The 20,136-nt window shown below is 35.2% G+C and overlaps 1 protein-coding gene across 1 annotated transcript in view; it reads left to right on the forward strand.

Moving 5' to 3' along the window:
- Positions 1-20,136, forward strand: part of LOC129230100 (E3 ubiquitin-protein ligase UBR4-like) — a 163,168-nt gene that overhangs the window by 130,944 nt on the left and 12,088 nt on the right. Inside the window, exons 58-66 of the mRNA XM_054864498.1 lie at positions 1,248-1,520; positions 2,709-3,014; positions 5,168-5,391; positions 6,430-6,579; positions 7,416-7,614; positions 9,912-10,150; positions 11,190-11,315; positions 12,268-12,462; positions 16,116-16,200. Of these exons, the coding sequence (XP_054720473.1) occupies positions 1,248-1,520; positions 2,709-3,014; positions 5,168-5,391; positions 6,430-6,579; positions 7,416-7,614; positions 9,912-10,150; positions 11,190-11,315; positions 12,268-12,462; positions 16,116-16,200 (1,797 nt within the window). The remainder of the gene's footprint in view (positions 1-1,247; positions 1,521-2,708; positions 3,015-5,167; positions 5,392-6,429; positions 6,580-7,415; positions 7,615-9,911; positions 10,151-11,189; positions 11,316-12,267; positions 12,463-16,115; positions 16,201-20,136) is intronic.

Below are 20,136 nucleotides of genomic sequence, written 5' to 3' on the forward strand. Positions count from 1 at the left end.
AATTCAAGCATTGTTGCAATTCCATTTTGCCAACTTTAATGCAAGAGAAATGCAGATCTTCTTTGGAAGTTTGGGGGATGTTTTCTCTATTTCAACAATTCTCTTAATTTTATTGAAGAATTAATTTTCAAATGTCACGTTGAACATCAAATTTAATGAAAGTCAACATTTTTCTTTCTTCTACATTAGTTTGAAATGTCACAGTAAACAGCAAATTTATTGAACATTTTTCAGGTCAGATTCAACAGGTCAACATTTTTCTTTATTCTATAGCCAGTGCATATTTGCGGAACTTACCTAGGAGGTCAGGGAACTCCCCCCAAAAAAGTGGTTTGAAATCAATTTTTATTGCATTTGAAATATTTTTGCAATGAAAAACCACAAAAGAATTTACAATGTGGACATTTACTGATCACTACCAGTTTATCAGTGCAGATCCCCAGTTTTCACCTTTAAAAGTTATAGGTCCCATTTCTCCTGCGAGGCAAACTAAAAATCTGTTGGGAGCCCCATATTTCTGGAAGGTGCTGCCATGCAGCATGATTTGGGAAAACCTTTCATTGAAAGTCGATCATTGGATTGAACTTTGCATGTGTTTTACTCTAAACAAGTGGTTCTCAACCTGTGGTCCGTGAGAACTTATCATGTAGTCCACCAACAGCTTAGTGCCAATTTATCTACACCATTTTTATAGCTATAATTAAATTTATTGAAGAAAACTCTAGTATTCATCGCATTCCAACTAATATAATTTTTGTGAAAATACTATTTCTATCGTATGTGGTCCGCATAGGATTTGGGAAGGTATATCGAGTAGACAGCAGTAGTGAAAAGGTTGAGAACCACAACTCTAAACTTAAAAACTTCCACTGACTGTTTGACCACCGACTAGATCGAAAGGCGAAAATTCGGTTTATAGGCGGAAATGGACACATCTGCTGGTTAGCTATGGGATGGCAGTAAGCTGTTATAGATGGTGCATTTGCCTCTTAATTTAGATTTAGTTTTGAAGAAATGATAATTTGTACTCTGGGAACATTTTCTTATGTCTATTATTATGGTATTCATACTGGTATGTAGAAACATTCCTCACTACAAAACTAGATTTTTTTGCAACTTGCTTTTTAGCTTAATATTTTCCTTTTGTCGCGTTGATAGAAAGTATTTTGTTACCGAATATTCGGTCTTTGGTTCATCTCTAGTTCCAAGAATATCGATATTTTGCTCACTCTCGATACAACTTCCAGGTGTGGTGCGCGGAGAACAACGAGTCGGAGGCCATGAGGGTGGTATACCGCATGCGGGGCCTGCTGGGGGATGCCACGGAGGAGTTCATCGAGAACCTGGACACGAAGGACAGTGAGGAGGTAGACGAGGAGGAGGTCTACAAGATGGCCAATGTGATGAGTCAGTGCGGAGGCCTGGAGGTCATGCTGGAGAGGCTGGCCACCGTCACCGACCTGGCCAGGGGAAGGTCCCTGCTCACGGTGCTGCTCAAGCTCTTCGGGTTCTGTATCAAGGTAGGATCTCTCATTCTGTTCTGGACATAGGGTGGTTTGGGGTATAAGGAAACAGAATTTCCATGTTTCCTTTCTTCTGTATGAATTAAAAAGTAAAACTTTTACATTGTGTACCCGTTCGATAAAATGCTGGAACATAAGTTTCTCACTTCTTACTAAGCAATCTGAAGTATTACTAATTTGCTAACTATCGATACAACTTTCAGGTGTGGTGTGCAGAGAACAAAGAGTCGGAGGCCATGAGCGTGGTATCTGGCTTTATCATTCTTCGTTGAATCCATTTTGTACTTACCTGCATCATACTCTTTTCCCAAATCCATGTCGGAATTTATTAATTTATCAGCTGTACACGTGACGGTCAAGGAGGAATGTGGGCATGCAAGTGACGTGTGTGACTTGCCTTATCAATGCCAGATGGGCCAATTTGGTTTGATACGTGTGGTAGGCGTTGGCTCGATGTCTGATGTGACCTTGTTGCCAGTGATATGGAAATTAGAAGAAGCATAAAAGAATCGTGTGCATTAGTTTTGACACTTGCACTTTGCAATCTGGCATAATGTTATCTGATCTGATGTAGACTTCTCTTTTTCCCCATATGATGGGATAGTTTTAGGATCTATTTTTTATAGAGCTGGTCTCTTAGATAATAGACAATGAATCTTACTGGTGTTATTTTTTTTTATCCCAGCTGTGTGTTAATAGAAACAGTGCAGGATTAGTATAATAAAAATTGGTCATTGTATGAAATGTTGATTTTAAAATGTTTTTATTTCAATTGTTGATAGCAAACTAAAGCTATTTGTTCTTTTGAAAAGTTTGAAGTCATTTCTTATGCTCTACTAAATTTAAGTAAAGTAAATAATTATTAGAAATGAGTTTCATTCCATCATCAATACCCTCTGACAAGAGAATGGTATGAGCTTGTTTTTCAAGAAAAAAAATTTGAAACATTGTTCATATCTGTATCAAGATAAAATTCCACTAAAAATAGAGGTAGGCTGGAAGGTAAAAAGTAGTTTTTACCGTAGTGTCCAAAACCTTAACAACCTTGTTTAAGAGCATAGTTGAAATATTGTTGGATAGGTGGCTCTGCAGAAAGATGAGATTTTACCATTTCACTTTGCTCTGCTCTTTCTCTTTACCCCATATTCACAGTTAAATTTTACCGTGCTCATTGTATCTTTGCAGGTGAAGAGCAACCGTCAGCGACTGGTGGACCCCGAGATGAAGGCGGTGAAGACGATGCTGGGCGTCCTGCGGCTGGCCCTGTCTGGGGAGGGGGCCGAGGGGGGCCCCACGGTGGTGGAGCAGCTGCTGCAGATCATGGAGACAATCCTGGTGGAGGCCTCAGCCGGGAGCCCCTCGGAGAGCTGCGGGGATCGGGAGGACATCGTCCACCTGTTGTCCTCCGTGGGTGTGGCACCCATGAAGAACTTCCCCAACCTGCTACCCCTGCTCATGAGGGTGGTGCCCTTCCTGGCCTACGGCTCACAGGTGAGTCACAGGGCTGGAGTCGGAAAGGGTGAATGGCTGGCTTCGACTGCTGGGGTTTTTGGGCCTCCGATTCCTTTACCCCAAATCATTCAGACTCCAATTTAGTAACCATGGTTGGCAGATGGCCGATTCGGAAGGAAGATATCCCACTATGACTCTGACTCTTGGAATTTTAAAGTCTTTGATGAATTATAAAGCTTCCATGGAAAATTGAACATTTTGTTCCTCACTTCACTACTCATATATCTATATATATATAAATGAATGTTTGTCTGTATGTCATCCATGAACTCAAAAACTACCCGACAGATTTGGCTGAAACTTTCACCGTTTGTTATTTTTGCTACTGGGAATGTTTATAGACCAGTTCGAAAAAAAATCCGATCGATAGTTCCTTTTTTATTCCAATTTAAGTCACAATCCATTGGATAAATACGAATAAAATTATCGGCTTCAGAAATTAATTCGCATGAAAGATCTCATTGATAAGAAGTTAGCTGTTGCCATTTTTCTTGAGTTTGAACAAATAAATTCTTTCTTTATTGTTTTATGGCTTTTCATGCAAGGGGGATTTAAAACTTTTTCTATTTGATATTTTTAGCGATTGATTGATCTTGCAAACTGCGATTGATTGATCTTGCAAACTGCGTGAGTACAAAATTTGAGTATAGTCACGGCTTCACTTGATACCTGGATTGATTATTATGAAAATTGCTATATATATGTATTTTTCCACGGAGAAGGTGCATAATATGCTCATTGAAGCCACTCGCCACCAGGTGGCACTGCAGAGTAGCAACTTCTGCCCCGTTCAACCGATTGTCATGAAAATCAGTATAATGATGTATTTTTTTGTTGGCGTAACAACGCGCGTCAGGTACAGCTAGTTTCATTATAAATAATAGTTTAAAAGGATAAGGTGTACAAATTTTTGTTGCTTAAGAAATCACACATAAGTGTTCGATTTCTTAGGCAACAAATTTTGTTTATTACTTTTTAAATTATTGCTTTTTTGAAATATATGAGCTGCCACATGGGGTACAAAATAGCAACTTTTTTGTGGTGTGCCTCTGTCAAAAGACATTCATGCTCTGACCTTTTTTTATGTATTTGACCTGGGCCCCTTCTGGGCCCAGCTAGGTAGTCCGTTTATGAGCCCCCAATAAAGATCAATGGCCCTCATAAAGCTATCAATACCCTTGCTCATTACCACCTTTTCCGGTAAGCTGTTCCACGTGCCCACAACCTTACTAAAGTAGTAATTTTTCTTAATTTCTGAGTTATTCTGAGATTTAAAAAGCTTAAAACAATGACCCCCCAATCCTGCTTTCCATGCAAAAACTCAACACATTAATGTCTTTCATTTTGATTCATTTAAACTACTGAATCATGTCCCCTCTGACTCTCTTAGCTCCAGGTCATACTTGTTAGAAAGTTACGAAATTTATCAAAAAATGCATGCAAATTTTTTTTTTCTTTACTGCAAAAATATCTGACAACCCACCTAATTTTTCTGTAGACTGGTACCGGTCCACCAAACCAGCTCTAGTTGAGAATCACTGATATAGGAGGTTGGAAAACTCATGTAAAAGTGTGATATATGTAAACGGAGAAAAAAATCACAAAATTTGACATTGAGCACCGTCACCATCCCTATGCTTCATATTGCATTTAAAATGTTCTACTTGAGTTCTCAATCTTTTGTTTTACCTCAAAAATTTAAAAACCTAAGCAATTACTGTCATACAGTTCATGAAGAGGAAATATACCAGAAAAATGATTATAATTTTAATTACTAAATCTGTCACAAGTTTCTCTTTAAGGGTTTTTTTTTTTTTTTTTGGAATTGCAAATTCAGTACTTAGCAAAAATTATAATAGCAAAGACATCCTCCTGAAATAAAATTTATGGCTTGTAAAACACGCTCCTTAAATGCGTTTATTATTTTCTTGCATTATTTTTATATGCTTAGTTTTACATTGGTACTCAAAAGTTAAGGATTTATTTAAATTTGTCAACTACACCCCCCCCCCTCCATTAAAAAAATTCTTGCAAAATGAATCCTATTTTTATAATTATAGAAATAAAAACAGATTGCTTGAAATTCCAGAAGGATTTTTTTTATCATTAAATATTCAAACTTGCATTTGCAGGAAAAAATGGAATCTTTGATTGATTACTTCAAGCCTTATCTCAATTTTAACAAATTTGACTATGAACACACTGTGGATGATGATCTGCAACTGGAATGCTTCTGCATGCTCTGTGCTGGCATTGAGTGCAACGATAATGGCAACCGTTTGAAAGATCTCCTGGTAGAAAAACACATAGTTCAGGATGCTCTGGAATATATAACAGCACATGCTCCACCTATTAAGTAAGTAGAGTTTTCCTTTAATGGATGCTCATTTTGACTGTTGGAGAAGACACTGTCAGTGAGAAACTGTGTTTGCTTTTGTGCTTAATCTCTGATTCCTGACAGTTTCTTAATTTCACCAGGCACCTCAATTTCATATAATCTGTGAGTGTATTTTAAGTTGTTGAGTGTTCCTTGAATCACAATATCAAAGTTAGAGAAGCAAAGTTCTGTTTTATCAGCATGGTTAAATTATTACACTTAAAGGATTTTAATTTTTTTAAAAGGCATTTTTATTGTGATTGTACTACATGTTTCACAAAATAAAAACATGTCCGAATTGGTTTTTTGAATCCATGCTCTAAAACAAAATTTGGGGGCTTGTAGTTGTAACTTTGTGGTTTGGTTTTATTTTGTAAAGCACCTGTTTGTAAATTGCCATTTTAAACTGCACTCTCCGGCAAAAGGAAGAAAATTCGCTGTGTTTGAGCAATTTTTTTTAAGTTTTTGATGATCTTCCAAAATAAGAAAAGGATAATTATTCAATATCCAGTGTAAAATAACATAGTATTTTACATTGGATAGCTAAGAATTCACATAGTATGGCATATTTAACATATTGCTGCACATAAGTTGTGTGATGCCCCACTGTGAATTATCTGTTCAAGATAAATTAGTGAAAATCAAGGTGTTAAGCATTTAAAAGGCTTAAAGTTGAATTGACTACATGAAACACCTTTCAATTATAATAATTTTGGTTAAAAAAATTTGGGGAATAATTTGCAGGGTTCCCCCCCCCCCTTCTTCTGCCATAGAAATTGCCTTAGGTCTTTCATGCCAGGTCAAATGTTATTTTGTATTGTTTTTATAATATGAATTAATAATTCATTATTATTTATTTTTTATTCATTTATTTGTTTATTTTGTCTATTTATGTATTTATTTGAAAAAGGAAGATGTGCCTAGTTTAGTTTTGAATATTTTAAAAAACATTACACATTTTTCTTTATCCAAAATTAAGCAGTGGAGCCAATTTTCATCTTTTTTTTTTAATTTCAGGAGTGCTCTCTTAGGGGCTTCAGATGAATGGAAGGAGTTTACATCTAAACCTGCCCTGAAATATGTCTTGAAGCTCTTGACAGGTCTTAGCCAGAACCATGAAAAGACTCAGCATTTAGTGAGTGCTGAATGCATTCCAATCATACACAGGTAAATCAGTTGCAAACTGCAGAAACGGCTGTAAATTTTTTAAAATAAACTAAAGGATGATAACCCCCTAAAAAATTTAGTAAAAGTTGAAAGTAACAGAAAACCGGAAGCTGGACAGTTTTTCTATTGTTCATGCCTTTAAAAAAAAAAATGAGTTGAACTCTAGTTATTTGAACCAATGGGGACTGGACCCCATTTGGATAACCTAAATACAAATAATTGGGTGTTTTTTTTTTCCAAAAAAGGGTCTACTTTAGTTAATTACTGTATGTACGTTGAAAAGGAAGGGAAAAAGATTTTTAAGAAAAAAAGCTTATGATTAAATAAACAAAAAGGCAACACTAGTGCATGTAAAGTGTACTTATGTGAACTACAACCAATATAAAACTGCCATATGACATGGTGGATCATCATTCCAATTTCCAATGATGTTTGTTTTGCACATACACTAGCTTTGTGGAGGAAAGATAGGACACGTAGACGGAATCATATTTTGTGAATAGCAGTTTACAGTGGATGCCAATTAATTGAATCAGTGATTAATTGAATCAGCTGCTTTAATGAATCAAATCGTCAAAAGCAGAACAAAATTCCACGTTATTGAATCAGCCCTCTCTATAGAATCAAAACTGTTTAGAAGAAACTTGATTAAAATAGCGGCGGCCACTGTATTTCTGTCTTTATTTTTTTTTCTTTCTGAAATTTTGAAAGCAGTTGGAAGAATCAGCGATTTGGATTATTAGAGTTCTATTGTACTTAAAATTCTTTATTCTATGATCCAGCAAGGAATTGGAACTAAGATTCATTTATTGCTTTTTTTTTTAAATTGTTGCCAGGTTGGAACAGGTATCCAGTGACGAGAGGGTGGGCTCTCTAGCAGAGAACTTGATGGAAGCTATTAAGAGGAACCCGAGTGTGGCACAAAAGATAGAGGAGGTGCGCAAACAGACTAAGGATGAAAAGAAGAGGCTAGCCATGGCCATGAGAGAGAAGCAGCTCGGAGCCCTTGGCATGAGTACGAATGAGAAGGGACAGGTAAGTTGAGAGCATGTTTTCAGATGAAAATGTAAACTTTGTTCAATTCCATGTAGTAGGACTACTTCGAATCAGCTATTTCTTGTTAAAAGGCCAAAAAGTAAGGGAAATTCAGAAAAGTATTAGGAAGTTCAGGAAAAGTCTGGGAAATAAGTTAAAGTAACTGCCTGTGAATGCATCTAAAAAGTTTTCGTAAAAGGTCACATTAAAGAACTCTTGACAATAAATAAATTACATATTTTTATTTGATGTAAAATAATAAAAGAATTGTTGAGAATTGTTCGAACTTGAATGTGTAACTGGGGGAACTGAATGAAAAAAATTTGTTCGAACTGCAGCTCATGAGACATCTAGGAATTTGAAAGATTGTCAAGATTGTGTGGTTTTGCATGATTAGAAACCAACATACTTAAAACTTGATTTCTCATAAGTGTTGCATGTTTTTTTCTGGAGTTAGAGCTGCTTTTTCGATGCAGAAAAAAGTTTCTAACTTGTGCTGCTAAGTAACGAGATCATTTGGAATGCTGCATGACTTTGGAAGTTCATAGTTGATCTATGATGGATTTCATTGGGAAATAGCACTGATTGGTTTTAGCTGTCAATAGAGTCACAAAGAGTGTGGCGCAATCAATATTTTTTCACGATAAATGTGACTACTGCGTCTCTTAACATTCTTTGAAAGATATGTGCTACTTCACAATATATGCTTGCATCTTAAGTTAAACTAGTATGTTGTGGCCATCACAGAACTTTCTTCTATATCTTTCTTACAATTCTGATCCCTCCCCATGCTTGATGAGGAAGCAATATTCCCAACAAAAACAAAATTACTCACGCTAAAACTTGCCGACCATCCCAGTTTCCAATTTATATCAAAAGCAAAGTAAAGAATGAAAATTGAAAATTATTTTGAAAGCCTTGCTTAAAATAATTACAAACATTTATTTGTTAACAAACACAAGATGGCAACAGTTAAAAATTTTAAAACCACGAGATAAACGCAGACGACAGTCAATTGCGATTTATCTTTCTTATTGTTGCATTAATAAAGCTATTTTTATTCGCAAAAAAAAAAAAAAAGAAAAATCAGCACCTCCTGAAGCGATTTGCCTCAAAATTGAACCAACGTTTGTTTACATATAGGTTCACATTTGTTCTAAATTTCATCCAGAATATAGCATTACTTTTCGAGACATAGTACTCGCAATGAAAGAGAAAGAACGTTCGATTGCACCACCCCCTTTTCAGCTTTTGACACCAAAATAAAATCAGCTCTTGTACCCTTTAAGGGCTACTTGTAGATAAATTTTTGTTTGATTCAGTTCCTTATTTCTTGACATACAGCAGTCACAAGTGATGACAAAAAACGTTCTACAGCTCAGCCCATTTTTGAGCTATTGACACCAAAATTGAATCAGCACCTGCACCTGTTAAGGGCAACATATGAACCAAATTTTGTTTGATTCCACCAGTTATTTCCTGGGGAATAGCAGACACGCATAACTCAAGAAACGTCCCATTGCTCCACCCCCCCACCCCACCCCCTGAAGGAATTCGCGCCAAAAACCTGTGGGCACAAGTTCACATAGGGACACATAAGTGTACCGAATTTCGTTCAATTTCATGCGGTAGTTTTTGCTGTAGTGCGCCCACAAAAACTGATCACACACAGATATGTGACACACACACAGACAGGCAGACCTTTTCCAAACATGGTTGAAATGAACTCAGCACACCTCAAAACGTTCAAATCCGTCAAAATTCGAAAAATTGCACGAATCCAATACTTTTTTACTAGGTATAGAAGAAAGTAAAAATGTGTGTATTTCAGGAAAGACAAGGGTTTTTTATTATTTCGGGGGGAGATTTTTTTATTAACTCAAACTTCCTTTAAATTTTTAGTATGTGCCTCGCAATGCAGGTACAACTAGTAATGCACAAATTTTAAGTTTTGCCTAGGCAACAAATTACAGGAACCTGGTTGCCACAATATCTTAAGTTGAAATGTCGTAAACCAACAAAGTAGTTACAATAACGCGTAAGTACCTAGAAATTTATGGGAAAGTTTTAAAAAAAAGTTTGATGGTAGCCACTACATTGTTGTCTCATATATAAATAGATCCCCCCTCCCCCCCCCCCCCCTGTTTTTCTCAAAATGTTTTTTTTTTTTTTTTTTTTTTTAATGTAATGGTAACTAATATTTGAATTTGAAAAAAGTGCTTTTAAGAATTTCCAAACTATTAAATTTCTTTTAATATTTCAACATTCTTGATTTTTTGTTTAATAAAATATTACAGGTAACTGCCAAGAGTTCTCTTTTGAAACACGTGGAGGAGCTAGGAGAGGAATCTGGTCTCGTGTGCATCATATGTCGAGAGGGTTACAAATTCCAACCCACAAAAGTGCTCGGCATTTACACTTTTACCAAGAGGTGCCATGCAGAAGAATTCGAAAACCGGTCGAGGAAGACGCCTGGGTACAGCACAGTCACACACTTCAATGTCGTTCACGTGGACTGCCATATGGCAGCTGTCAGGTAATTTCCAAATTTAAAACTCCTATTTTGAAGGGCACTGCCTTCTAGATTGAAATAAATCCCCTGCTTTATAACATGGTCAGAAAAATCTGCCGCTGATCTTGGACACATTGTGGAATTGCATAATTGTGTGAGCAACTTCTGGGGGGTTGAAGTTAATGAAAATTATAACAATGTGTAAGGTTATTTGTACAAGTTGTCTGTTTTGTACTTATGTTATTGATAAATACATAACTGAAGTAGGATGTCTTAGCCAAGTTTCTTAAATGTTCATAATTCTCTGAAAAATATTCGAAATCTTTCAAAAATACTGGAATTTTCTGAATTTTTCCATTCTACATTGTTGATTTGTTGAGCAGAGTGATGTTTTTAGAGCCTTTTTTGAGTACCAATACATACCTTTTATAAAAATGTAACTTTCATAAAAGAAAAAAACTTTGTTTTCATTCCATTTCAAGAAATTTTCAGTTTTGTATATTTTATTCTTTTAATCAAACCACTCTTCTGAGTGGAATATCAAACACCATTTTGAAAGTTTAACTTGTGTAATAGTTGATGTGTAAATGTGTAGAAATTTCCTTTGTCACAATATCTGAACAAATTATAGTGGAGAGTTCCATCATGTGTTTTTAAATAGAAACATAATCGACGGGGGCTGTAACGAAATAACTCATTTCAAACAATTACAAACTCTAGACCAAGGGCGCCCATGTGCAAAATGTTAAGGGGGAAGGCTCAGATATTTTCCCCATTGTTTAGCAGGATATTTTCCCCATAGAAACCGATTTCAGTACAGATTAGAATTATTAAAATTTGACATTTTCAATAACGTATTCATTAATTGCTGGAGAAGAAATGTTTTTACATTTTCGCAAAGAAAAAAGTACTAAAAGCAAAGAAGTTCTCATTTCAAAAGGGGGCTTGAGCCCCCCCCCCCCCCATATGGGGCGCTTTTCCTTTAGAGGCATTGTGCTTTTCTGTTTTATGATAAATATCTTCTGAATGCTCATTCATGTGCTTTTTTGATATACATCCACAGGCATGCTCGAGGTCGAGACGAATGGGAGAGTGCAGCTCTACAAAATGCGAACACCAAGTGCAATGGTTTGCTTCCTCTGTGGGGACCTCAGGTGCCAGAGTCAGCCTTTGCCAGCTGCCTTGCCAGGTAATGAGTTTCAGTTTGCTTATTTTCAATTTGCAATAGGATTTTTAATAAGAGCAGGAAGAGGTAAGGTAATTTATCATTTACAAAGTGAAAACCTTCCATGTAGAAGTTTCACTAATGTAGCACAGCAGAATAACTGATCGTGTTGTGGGTAAATTTGTTCATTTCTAATTCTTAGCCCTTAGACTTCAGTTTTTTTTTCTTCTTATTAACAAATCCACCAGCATTGTATTTAATGCATACATTTAGAAATTTGTGTAAGCAGAGAAAAACTTTTTCTTTTCAAAACAAGTTTTGGAGTGTTTTTATTTTTCATCAAAATATTTTAATTTGTTAAAATATTACTTTTCTTTGTTTCTATATACATCAAGTTTTGGACTTCACAAAGTCTAAAGTTTATAGTCTTTTTAGATGACTTTTTCGGGAAGATTTCATTTGGTTGGTATAAAAATTCCTATTTATTTACTTATTTATTAAAGCTTGAGGATATGTACCAGGCATTTTATAATTTCATATTGAGTGAAAAGAAACTTAAAGTTGTAATTTTGTCCGGAGCAGGAACATTTAATTAAGTGTTGTGTTTTTTTTTAAGCATAATATACTAAGGACAAGGATTTATGATGAGGATAAAATCTAGCATTTTATTGGAAATTTGTTTGAGAAACTGGTACAATGTCTTATGCACTGTTAGAAAATGTATTTTCCTTTGCCTATAAATTTTCTAATAAAATAGTCAAATTACAAAAGAGTGAGTAATAATGCATCACAAATAACCAACCACCTGTGAAGTACAGCTTCTTAAAGTTTTTGTCTTGTTGTGGTTTCTCTTTTACTTGGATAATTATGAATTGCCAATCTTTCTTTCTTACTTTTTCAAAGAAAAAAAATGAGTGAATTGTAATAATTTTTTTTAATTTTCATCTTATGTTGGCAATGAAATATCTTTTTTCAGGCATAACACTTATCTCCAAGAGTGCACTGGCCACAGGGATGTGGGTTACTCCTCAACAGTGCATGACCTCAAGCTCCTGCTGCATAAGTTTGCTTTTGAAAAGTCTTTCAGTGAAGACAGTGGAGGAGGGGGACCACAGAGCAACATGCACCTTATTCCCTATCTAATACACATGACTCTTTATGTAATAAACACGTAAGTTTAAAATCGTTTAAGCTTCTTGGTCATCACATTAACAAAAACTCTATAAATTGGTACTAAAAGTATTCTGAAATATGCTCTGGTAAAATGTTTCTCAAACTTCGACAGAGTTTAACTTGATTTCTTGATCATTGTCTAGTTTATAAATTGAGCTTGCTCTTTGGAGGAGCTAAATGTTAAATCTCTTATTTTCATTAATACTTATCTCTTCATCATAATATTTCAGTGTTCAAAACAATATATATTTGAAATTTACTCAAGTTGATATACCTAAATACATTATTTAATTTAATATATGTTTTGAATAAATTTAAGCATAAATGTTGCATCTTGGTTTTGGTGAAAAAGATTTTACTAATTACTAGATGCCTTTTGTGCACTTAAAGGTCATTATTTCTTTAAATGGTGATTGAGTGATGATTTTTCCCATATCCATTTTTTTCTGGTTAGTCATCTGGTGGCAACTACTAATTTTGCCTTTTCTCTTACTCATGAGTTGAGAGCCGCTATTAGGCCAGGGTTTATGTGCAAGCTATAGCTTACCCCAACTTCCGAAAATTAGCATGATTCGTTCCCCCCCCCCCCCAAAATAAAGTACTTGAAAAAAGAGATTTCATTTTTTAATGCTTGAAAACCTTGAAAATTTAGAAAAGTGTGACTGCAAGCCGCAAGGGAGGGGGTAGGGAGAAGGAATGCCAATATATGTCAAAGTAGACTCTTTGCTACATCCTACACTAAAAATGTAAAATGTCATGTTTCTGAAACATATTACAAATTTTTGACTCGCATGTTTCATATCTTGCTATTCATATAATTCTGAATGTAGTATTTTGGAAATTCTTTTGTTGTTGCTTGTTTTTAGCTTACTTCTTCTGCAAATTGTCAATCTGTTTAGCAGGGGGGGGGATACACTACCTCTATTCCTTTTTGTTTTCTGCCCCATTTGCAACTGAAGCAAATTTGTTGTCATGAGAAATCTCTAGTCTCTTTTTACTTTTAAATTTAAAATAGCTGTTTCTTACAAAGTTAGAACAGGACTGTACAAATTTACCATCAAGTACTAAAATATCAGAGACTGGAAAGTACAAATGAAATGTGTTAAACAATTTTAATTGTTCTAGAGTCCTTCAAAATTATTGGATAAGTATTTGAAAATCCTAAGCAAAGTTGGGCTCCAATTTTATTTTTTATCAAGTGTATGAATTGGGGATTGTTCAAATGGGCAGTATGTTACTCTCTTGTTCAGGGACGGATTTGGAAGTGTGGAGGGCCCCTAATCAGGGTTCGAAAAGATGATCATATTTCCTAAAATATCCGATACTTTGATATATATCCGAATATGTTGATATATATGTATATATCCGGTATTTTCAATCAGCACTTTAATTGTAAATACACCCCCTGACACATGAAAGTCCCTAATCAGAGTTCGAAAAGATCATCACATTTTCGAAAATATCCGATACTTTGATATATATCCGAATATTTTGATACATATGTATATATCTGGTACTTTCAATCAGCACTTTAATAGTAAATACCATAGGACTAATAATAAGAGTAGACCGAGCTTTCTCATTCTGCTGTGAAGAAAATTGGTTCATAGATGTATCCATGAGACTGGTGGAAGGGCTTGGCGAAGACTTTGGCAGCATGGTTGCTAGATGGCAGCATTATCTATAGTTTGACACTCGACATGTATTTTAAGACGTAATGTGTTTTCATTATAATTTTTTTTCCAGATGCCGAGATTGAACTGTTTTTCTTATAGTTATGAATTATTTTGACATTGGCAATTAGTATTTTGATCACAGTTTTCAGTAACTTTTATTTTCATTCGGAACTGCTACTTCAGCGTTGGCGTAAACGTAATGGCGTAAACGTTTTGCGTTAACACAAAAATGTACTAATCGGTATCTTAAATTGAAATTGTAGGTAAAAATCTTACCGTTTTCCGATTCTTTTTTGGGTGATTGCATCTTTAATTGCTTAGAGAGTTATTGAAATTGAATAAAGAAAATAAACAGTACTATCTAAACGAAAAACTCACTACATTAACAAAATATTTACAACTTAGAATACCAAATTTACGAATTGGACACCATAAAAGATCATTCTTCCGTATTCCATCAATTCTATTTATTTTATTTCTCGCGGACGTTGATCGTCTGAGACGATCAACGCCCGCTGTTGCTAGGATATCCACCAGTCACATGGTTTGGTTTATGAGCAGCAAAAGGGTTGCCATAGCTCAGTCTATTCTTATTATTAGTCTATGGTAAATACAATCCCCTGACACGTGAAAGTTAGGATATTTTGTAAAAATTTATTGTGAGGGCCTCTTTGTTGTGGAGGCCCCGGGGCAGTAGCCCCGCCTGCCCTCCCCCTAAATCGGTCCTGCTTTGTTACCTATTTTCTAAAACTGTACAAGATTTCTTTTAAAGCATTTTTTACTAATGATCATTTTGTATTTAATTCATTGTGGTATTTGTTGGTGGGTTAGAGGGTTGATTAAAAACTAATTGTATCGAAAGCCAATGTGAGCAAGTAACAATCCATTGTCTTTTCTCTTCCCATGCTCTTTCTCTCTGTCAACTGCTGTCATTGATTTGTCGAATCAAAAAACAGTTTTTACTCTGTATTATCTTAATTTTCAAAAGAGTATATAACTTTTAAAAAGTTTTGTTTGCCTATTTCTGTCCTGATATTTTTGTAGTTCCAAATTTCATCTTATAAGGCTTGAAAATGCAGAATTTTATTTCTATTTTACAAAATTTCCTCTGGGGGAGAAACCCCTGGGCCCCCTACAATTGACAATATTCTATAATCTACTTAAGGAAGTTCTCTTGATACCATTCCCCCTCTTAAGGACAATCCAAACAGGACATCAGAGAAACCACATTAAAATGCAATCAGCAAAAGTAAAAAGTATTACTGTTTGGTAGGGAAAATAGACATAGAAAAGGAGGGGAAGGGGGAATTGCCTCTTACACCACCAAGAGAAACGTTGTTCAAACTACAAAAGGGGCCCCATACCTGAAATAGCTTACAGCGTCGTTAAGTCTAAATCCAGCCCTGGCCGCTATAAATAAGTTTAAACCATAAAAGAGCATGTTAGTTGGAGAAAGATGTTTTAATAAAATGTTAATTTATTGGCAACAATATTTCAAGAATTATTTTTTATTTTAACTACAAATAAAATAAATATTTTTAAGTATTCTGTGTTTTAAACAGGGGCAGTGTATATTTTATTTTCTGCACTAATTCTTTTTACGTCAGTAAAGACTGATTTCTTTGATCAGACCCGAGTCGATATTTTCATATGGTTAGGACTTCTGTCTTTTTCTCTAATGACTCGAACTTGATCCTTGTTATGGAATAAACCTGCCACTTTACTCACACTATGCAGTAATCCTAAAGCTTCATGCTAGAAGCTAGAGAGCTGTTGGAGATAAAAACATAATGATTTTGAAAGGCTAAATTCTACTTTTAAAAATCATGATGATAATTCTGCTAATATGTTAAATTTGGTTTTAATTCCACCAATTTTTCAAAGTACATTTAAGCATGCTTAGTTTTATTTCGACAAATAAGTATATATTCCAAGGATAAAAAATTTTATTCCAAGATTTCGTTTTTCCCTTCAGGACTAGATTTGTGAGCAGCGAAGAAAAGAATATTGTAAACTTCCTAGAAATGCAACGCAGCAAGTGGGTCGAAAATTGCTATGAGGTAAGAAGTTGCTTGTTTTACCCATATTGTAATGTGGATTTAGAAGTTTTGAAATATATAGATATAAATTTCCAATACTCCTACTATTTTTATTACAATAGTCTGTTTAAAGGAAAATTAGGTCTTTTTACAGACTTTTGTAGCAAAAATCTGTTATTTATGTATATATCATATCATTATTTGTTTTCATCATTCATCATAAACTAACCCTTCACAAATTATTTCATTTTAATAATATACCCTTTATGCATTTTCATTTTTAAAATGAACTCTGCACAAAAATTTTGCTGTGGACAAGATTTTTCAATCTCTAAAATTTACTGTTTGCAACTCATCCTAAGCAGATCTGCAATATCATCAATATAATCAATGCTTGGCTTTTACCATCTTTTCTCTTAGAAGATAGCTAAGTAATAGTACAGTCAAACCTCACTAACTGAAAATTTAGGGAACTATGATAATTTCATCTTATCTAATAAATTATGAAGTGGTGATCTTTACTAATAATAAAGCTGAAAGTCTCTCTGTCCGGAGGATGTCTGGATGTCTGTGACGCGCATAGCGCCTAGACCGTTCGGCCGATTTTCATGAAATTTGGCACAAAGTTAGTTTGTAGCATGGGGGTGTGCACCTCGAAGCAATTTTTCGAAAATTCGATGTGGTTCTTTTTTTATTCCAATTTTAAGAAAAAAACTATCATAAATTACGAAATTATCATAACGTGGAACCGTAGTGTTCCTGCTAGGCCGTTTTTGAAGGGCGTAGCGCCCTGCCCTTTTCCATATCAGCAGAATGCGCCCTGCCCTTCCTTTAGATCGCAAAATGCGCCCTGCCCTTTTCAAAAATAAGAAATTGCACCTTTTGTTTTCAAAAAGATGCCTCAACCATCGTTTCGACCTGCCGCGATATTGGGGCAATTTTATTTGTCCAGCGATCGTCTGCAAAAACGCCCATGTCTTATCCTCGTTCCCAGAATTTCACCTTGAAAACGGCCCCATAAACAAAAGGGGAAGCAAATACCTAGGGGAAGAAGGATGAGATTCTCAGAATTCAAAGAGGCTTATCAGTAGGAAACAAAGGCATGTTCTTCCCTTCTACTGAGGGTTGGTTTTTGAAAGGTTGTGGGAAGGAGTGGGGTCTTCTGGGAAGGGAGAGATCTTTGTTTCATTTCTTCCTATCCTTGATCTTTTGAGAATCAACAATGAGAGAGGGAATAGGACAATTTCCTAACAATTTCAGCCCTTTGTGTCCGTTTATCGTCTGCACGTGGAAATTAGGCTTAGCTAATTATAGCGCATTGCTAGTGATTGTGTAGCAATCTTTTCACATCTGTTTATGGAAAGTTAACTTTCTGATTGTTTCCTAAGAAGAACATGGTACAAAGCTTACTGGGCTAAAATGCAAGAGTATTTTTTTAATATCTTGGATTTTTAACCCCATCCCCAGCCCCCCCCCCCCCAAAAAAAAACCGTTTGAAATGGAAACCTCGCGTTGACAGGACGTTCATTCAATTCTTTCCTTTTTGCTAAGTATTTTTATTATCTTTGTATATGTGTGTTGTGTGTGTGTGATTCATATAACAGATTATTTAAAACACTTATTGACATAATAAAAAGCATACTTTTGAATTACTTGTGCTTTTTTCTAACTGAAATAATCTTGCACTGTTTCTTTTTCATTTATTAATATTATACAATTGATTTTTTTTAAAAATCACAAAATTAAAATGCTGAAATATTAAATTTTCACGAAAATTGTCTGAGATAAAAATCTTAGCTTGGCCCAAGCTGCTTATGCATTGCATTTAGGAGCGCATACATCTGCCAACACATTTGTGTTATGAGTTTGAACAACTCAGAGACTAGGAAATAGAGCTCAAATAAAATCTTTTTAGTTTTGCAACTTGCTACCACTGCATTTTTGAAGCACTGCACACAGTATTTTAAGTTAATTATTCTATTTGAAGTGTAATATATTTAAAAAAGGAGAATTTACACTCATCACAATTTTGATGTCTACTAAAATATTTAATGGCACAATGCACATTACTAAGCAGTATCTTTGGTAGGAAGGGGGGATCAGTTATTAAATACTGTTCTGCTTAAATTAAAATTCAAAGGGTTATGAAATGCCTACAATTTTTTTTTACTCTTATAGGTAGTTAAAATTATGGCCTGAAAAAATCTTGAAAAACGCCCAAAGCCAAGTTTCAGCATTAGCTAAATGTTCCTATGGAGTGTGGAAAATGTGCTTAGCTTAGTTGGCATTTGTGCGTGGGGGGGGGGAGCTAACCCTATTCTGAACACAAGTGCGTTTTCAGGATGAAATATTTAATACTAAAGTCAGTGGTGACGGCGATCAAGGGGGGGGGGGTCATGGTGCAGACTAGACTGAATTTTTGCAAGGTGTTTTAAGTGTTATTTCTCCTCTTATTTTTTCTTTTTTTGGAGTGGGAGGGGGGAGGGGCACTCAGTACTTTTTGAGTGGTGCATCATTCGTCTTGGATGGAGGACACCGCGTTGAAATAGTGCCTTTTTTTTAAAAAAGTGCCCTTTTCAAAGGCCAGCACCCTGCCCTTTTTTTTCCTAGAGTGAACACTAGGAACCGTAACATGGGCACAAGCCAATTGGCGAGATACGAAATTATCATAACGTGGAACTTTAACGTCGGTACAAGCCAATTGGCGAGAAAATTCACCATACATTATTTGTAAATATACAGGCAAACCAAAAGACCTTTAATTTTTCTATTACGGGCGAAGCCGTGCGGGTGCACTAGTTACTAATAATAAAGCTGAAAGTCTCTCTGTCCGGAGGATGTCTGTAGGATATCTGTGACGCGCATAGCGCCTAAACCGTTCGGCCGATTTTCATGAAATTTGGCACAAAGTTAGTTTGCAGCATGGGGGTGTGCACCTCGAAGCGATTTTTCGAAAATTCGATTTTGTTCTTTTTATATTCTAATTTTAAGAAACTTTTTCCAAGCAAATGATCACAACGTGGAATAGTAAATTACGAAATCATCATAACGTGGAACCGTTATGAGCCATGGGCGAGCCATTTAACATAACCAATTGGCGAGAAATTCATCTTCTTTACTAATAATAAAGCTGAAAGTCTCTCTGTCTGAAGGATGTCTGTAGGATGTCTGGATGTCTGTGACGCGCATAGCGCCTAAACGGTTCGGCCGATTTTCATGAAATTTGGCACAAAGTTAGTTTGCAGCATGGGGGTGTGCACCTCGAAGCGATTTTTCGAAAATTCGATTTTGTTCTTTTTATATTCTAATTTTAAGAAACTTTTTCCAAGCAAATGATCACAACGTGGAATAGTAAATTACGAAATCATCATAACGTGGAACCGTTATGAGCCATGGGCGAGCCATTTAACATAACCAATTGGCGAGAAATTCATCCTCCATTATTTGTTAATATACAGGCGAACCAATGACCTTTTAATTTTCTACTACGGGCAAAGCCGTGCGGGTGCCACTAGTTAACTCATAAAACCAAACAATTATTTCACTTTAAGTTACATTTCACATAAAGCAATTTTGTGTCAAAAAAATGGTATAATACAGGAACTAATGCTGCTTCTAGTTCAGCAGATGTAAAACACTTTCTTATATATTTTTTGATACAATTGACATTGGTTTTTAAAATGAAACATAGAACTTTAAACTCTCTTAGTTCTCATGCAATTGAAATGAAACATCTTGTATAATATAAATAATTTTGTCATTTTTATTGATAATAAACACAAATCACTAGACATATGTTTCCTTCAGTTGCTTCTCTATTTATTCTCTATCACCATTGTTTTCATTTATTTAAAGGTATAAAAATAACTAAATATTTTTTGTTGTATATTTTTAATACTTTTGTATTTGCAACCTTGAATTTTTTTAATACATAGATCCTCTACAAGAAATGGAATT

The sequence above is a fragment of the Uloborus diversus genome, chromosome 9 (genome assembly GCF_026930045.1).
Source record: "Uloborus diversus isolate 005 chromosome 9, Udiv.v.3.1, whole genome shotgun sequence".
Classification (NCBI taxonomy): Eukaryota; Metazoa; Arthropoda; class Arachnida; order Araneae; family Uloboridae; genus Uloborus; species Uloborus diversus.